This window comes from Cynoglossus semilaevis, chromosome 10 (assembly GCF_000523025.1).
Source record: "Cynoglossus semilaevis isolate Cse_v1.0 chromosome 10, Cse_v1.0, whole genome shotgun sequence".
Lineage (NCBI taxonomy): Eukaryota > Metazoa > Chordata > Actinopteri > Pleuronectiformes > Cynoglossidae > Cynoglossus > Cynoglossus semilaevis.
The window spans coordinates 18,731,296-18,735,917 of NC_024316.1; the positions used below are offsets into that span (position 1 = coordinate 18,731,296).

The 4,622-nt window shown below is 46.7% G+C and overlaps 1 protein-coding gene across 1 annotated transcript; it reads right to left on the reverse strand.

The window, feature by feature from the left end:
* Window positions 1–14: 14 nt before the first annotated feature.
* Window positions 15–4,420, reverse strand: kcnk15 (potassium channel, subfamily K, member 15). The gene is made up of 2 exons (XM_008319315.3): window positions 2,746–4,420; window positions 15–1,966 (listed from the first exon to the last, which is right to left on the reverse strand). The coding sequence occupies exons 1-2, from the start codon at window positions 3,026–3,028 to the stop codon at window positions 966–968; spliced, it is 1,284 nt and encodes a 427-aa protein (XP_008317537.1). The 5' UTR covers window positions 3,029–4,420; the 3' UTR covers window positions 15–965.
* Window positions 4,421–4,622: the final 202 nt, after the last annotated feature.

Sequence of the window (4,622 nt, forward strand, 5' to 3'; positions counted from 1 at the left end):
ACACTGCAAAAATATGCTCAAAAGATCGTAACAAGTCTCAGGCAACATGAACCACTTTTTTACCAGAAACGACGGTGCATGTTCGCATAGTGTTTGTAAACACCTCTGTTACTGTCGTGTCCTTTGATCTATAAAGGCAGATTTGAAGGAAGACTTTGACGAAGAGGCGTTCTTCAAGAGGAACCGATCGTTAATATGAGTTAGGATCAGACACAGCTGATCATCAGGATCTGAGATCTGGAGTGAACAGCCTTCTTCCATACTGGAAAGTAGGAGGTCTGCCTCCTCCAGGGGGCGCCATAGCACTACAGGAGAGGCACAGAAACGCTCTATTATTTAAAGTTTGGATTTTCATGGATGATTTTTTGTTAATGTTTTCATAGAAGAAGATTAAGGAAATGGGGTTTGTTTTTCGACTTGTAAATGTGGAAAAAGTTGGTTGGTTTGATGAGGCGGTGGGATGGGGGTTCAACAACAATGGCTGCTCACTGACAATGGTTCATGTTGCGTATCATTTGTAGGGATATTTTGAGCATGTCTGAGTTAAGAATACATGCCATAGTCTTGGTCATCAGAAAAATCTTACCACCGACAATCACCGACCTCTGACCACAGCCCAACCTGCTTCAACCCTTCAGGTAATAAAGGAACACAGTTAGCACTCATGCCTAAACATCATGTGCTTTACATTCACTGAAGCATGCGTTGGACTTTGCCTTACATGCAAAAAAAAACCCAAAAAACTGAAAACCCAACCACGAAATCATGGAGTAACAAACAACTGCCATCGGAGGAAATGTTTCAAAACCCACAACGACTTCTTCCGAGTACAGAATTGTTCTCTTCTGTCCCGCACAAGGAACGGTCACACATGCAGCATCGTTCAAAACAATGGTCCTTCTTTAGTGCAAACACGTCGTCCGTCACCGACTTCACACCGACTTCACACCGACTTCACACCGACTTCACACCGACTTCCTCCTGGAACGAGGAAAGTCCCGGAAGCTGTGCCCGGGAGAGAGGGTACTTCCTGGAGAGGAGAGTCCGGTGTTGTCCCTCGAACCCTTCACCCTGTGTGTGCTGTCGTAGTGAACAGAGGTGACGCGGCAGCCGGGGGGGGGGTCACGGTGGGACATGAGGGGGCTGTCACAAATGCCTAAGCGGTAGCAGACACAGGAGCAGAGGGAGCTGAGGCTGGACTCCGCCCTCGGTCTCCCCCCCTTGATCTGGAAGTGCAGCCTGTGCCTGCAGGGGCTCCTGCGCTGCTCCTGATCCTCCACCGGGGACGCTATAAGGTTAGTGCAGCTGGTCCCTTCCTCCATCGGCAGGTAGAGGGTGCTGTGGCTGCGAATGGTGACCACGTTGGCCCTGGTCTTCTGCCGGTGGCCACTTCTGCACTTCTCCTCTCCGGCACGCAGTCCAACAGCGCCCCCTATACGAAGGCCCTTGTCCCTCTTCAGGGACGCCCTCTCCTGAGCGTCCCTCCGCTCGTCCTCGGTGTTCATGGTGAGGAAGCGCAGGACCACCAAGTTGAGGAAGGCTCCGATGACCGTGAGTCCCACCAGGATGTACATGAAGCTGAAGACCACGTAGGGCGTCTTCTCCTGCAGGTCCTCCTTTTTCTGCAGGGCCACGAAGTCCCCGAAGCCGATGGTGGTGAGCGTGATGAAGCAGTAGTAATACGCATGGAAGAAGCTCCAACCCTCGAAGTAGGAGAAGGCCCCTGCCCCCACGCACAGGGTCCCGATGCAGGACAGGAAGCCCACGAGGACCATGTTCTCCATGGACACCTCGGTCCGCCGGAACCCCACGCACTGTTTGATCTTGTGGAGGAGGTAACGGACGAACGTGTTCATGCGTTCTCCCAGGCTCTGGAACATGACCAGGGTCAGCGGTATACCGAGGACAGCGTAGAACATGCAGAAGATCTTCCCTGCGTCCGTCCCCGGTGCAGCGTGTCCATAACCTTCATGCAGAGACATGGAGATCAGAGCAGGAAACACGGACCGGAAGACAAATATTCATGATTCCAAACGGTCATGGAAAAATATAAAAAAGGTATTTGACTCAATTCAAGGTCTCGTGTCATATATTTATGGGCAACACTAACAAATATATATACATAAATATATACAATGTATTGGTACAGTAACATTTTTCTTTCACTTGTGTTCTGTGATGGTCACATATACAAATATATGTATGTACATATATACATACATATATAAATATATATATACATATATAATACACATATATAATAACATATATATGTATATCTACATATGTATCCACATAAATTTACATATATACATACATATGTATATGAATATATGAATGTACATATATACATACATATATACCTATAGTTACATATATGTATGATATATGTATGTACATATATACATACATATATAAATATACATACACATATATAGTAACATACAATTACATATAAGTAAATATGTATATTTACATATGTTATACATGTATGTATTCACATAAATTTACATAGATACACACATATGTATATGAATGTATGTGTACATATATAAATATATACACACATACTCATTTTTCTTCTCTTTATGTGACAGTTGTACTATTAGTATTACTGTAGTATTCACCAGTTGCACACTGACAAATACAACTTAATATTCAATCTATAAATACATGTCAATCAAACATGCATTGACTTTCTACGCACGTAAACGCACCACCACCGTGCACAGTGACCTCACTCACCGATGGTGGTGATCACAGTTATGGCAAAGTAAAAAGAACCAGCGAATTTCCACTGTCGGCCGGCGCGGTGCGGCTCTGCCTGCAGCACCACCCGCTCGATCTCCCGGTAGTCGTCCTCGGAGAAGCGGTACTTCTTCTTCATCTCGCTGCGCTTCTGCTCCAGGACGCGCCTGCGGGAGCTCTCCGACTCCGACTCCAGCGCGTCAAAGACCGCGGCGCCGACCAGCAGGTAGGAGAACATGCAGAAGATGAGCGACAGCGTGCGCACGTTCTGCTTCTTCATCCTCGGCGTGGAAGTCGGATAAAAAAAATAAAAATAAAAAAAACCCGAGCCACGACTGGCGCGGTCACAGATGGCACAGTCGCTCTCGCGTGGAGACTTGGCGTGAGCGGTGCAGCCTGTTGCTCACCAGCACGCAGATTCCGCTGGGGAGGGGGGAACGGGAGGGGGAGACGGGAGGGGGCGTCGGAGAGCGGCACCTGGAGGATCTTCCTCAGCAGGTTAAAAGATCGTGTTGATGTTTCACGGTGCGCAGTGGGAGAAAACACGGTCATCTGTTCAAACAAGTGGTCGCTGCTTCTGCCTCAACGCATGCGCAAAAAACACTCAATAGCGCCCCCAAAAAGGGGGGGGGCAGGAGAAATCACTGACCACCCACCTGACCCCCCAAAACATGACATGTTGTCTTATTAAAAAAAAAAAAAACGGGTCAGCTTTTTATTAATCGTTGTTCACACTTTTTATCTTTACGATTTTAATTCTTGAGAAATGTGATTATTTCAACAATGCTACATTTTTGTTGTTTTTTAATTTGTTTATTCCAACTCCAGCTCTGTGAACACCACCACCATCATCATGATCATTTATTTATTTTCTCCAACAGCAGCTCCTCAGACACCTCTGGCTCTACATCGCCTCCTGTCGTTCAGACGGTCTTCAAACACTACACCCTCACCGACACACACCTCTAGTTGAACACAGCACTGATATACTCACAGGGATTGAAGAAAGACACACAAAGATCTCTTTCTATGTAGTGCTCTATATAGGGTGTAGGGGGCGGTTTTGGACACTGCTGCCACCTAGTGGAAGAGTATTTAATTGTTCAGCCTCTAACTGTCGCATAGACAAATTAATATTATCTCTGACTAAATAACCGTTTTCAGATCAATTGATTGAAGTTCAATCATTCTCCATGGTGACCAGATTAGGTCTTATGGTCCACTAATGTGCCACGGCCCAGGGGTTGGGAAACACCGTTTCAACCTATACATCCAGCACAAAGGTTATGCATGAAATAAATGCTGCGTACAGCGGCTTTATAACCAGCATTCCAACGCAGCGCTTCAGGAGACTTTCTGTGAAGGCTGCTGGTTGCCATGGTTACCTAAGCCAGCCTGTCAGCGATGCTGAGGCTCCCATGTTAAATGTAACGGTCCGGTGAGTCATGTTGTCAGGGCATCGACGCATGTGTCCAGGTATCGTCGCTCAGACGTTTGGAGACAGCAAACACATTTCTGTCCGACTTCTGACTCTGGTTTCACGCCGTCTGATTCATCCTCCCTGTGTCACAGTGGGTATTTGCGGCACCCACAGCACACGTGGGCTGCTTCCCTGTGTCCTTCGGAAACACAGCGACCCACTGGCCCTCCCTGCATATGTGTCAAGGGTATAATTCAGCACACACACACACACACACACACACACACTCCTAATATAATCGAAAGAAGCTCCTGTGGAAACAATGAGCTCAAAGTAGATAAGAAATGAATCTGGAGTTTATTATTTACACATTTTATTTCTATCAGACCAAGACCAACGAGGAAACTAGAACAGTGAGAGCGTCCTCGCCGATGACATCACCATGTGGTATATT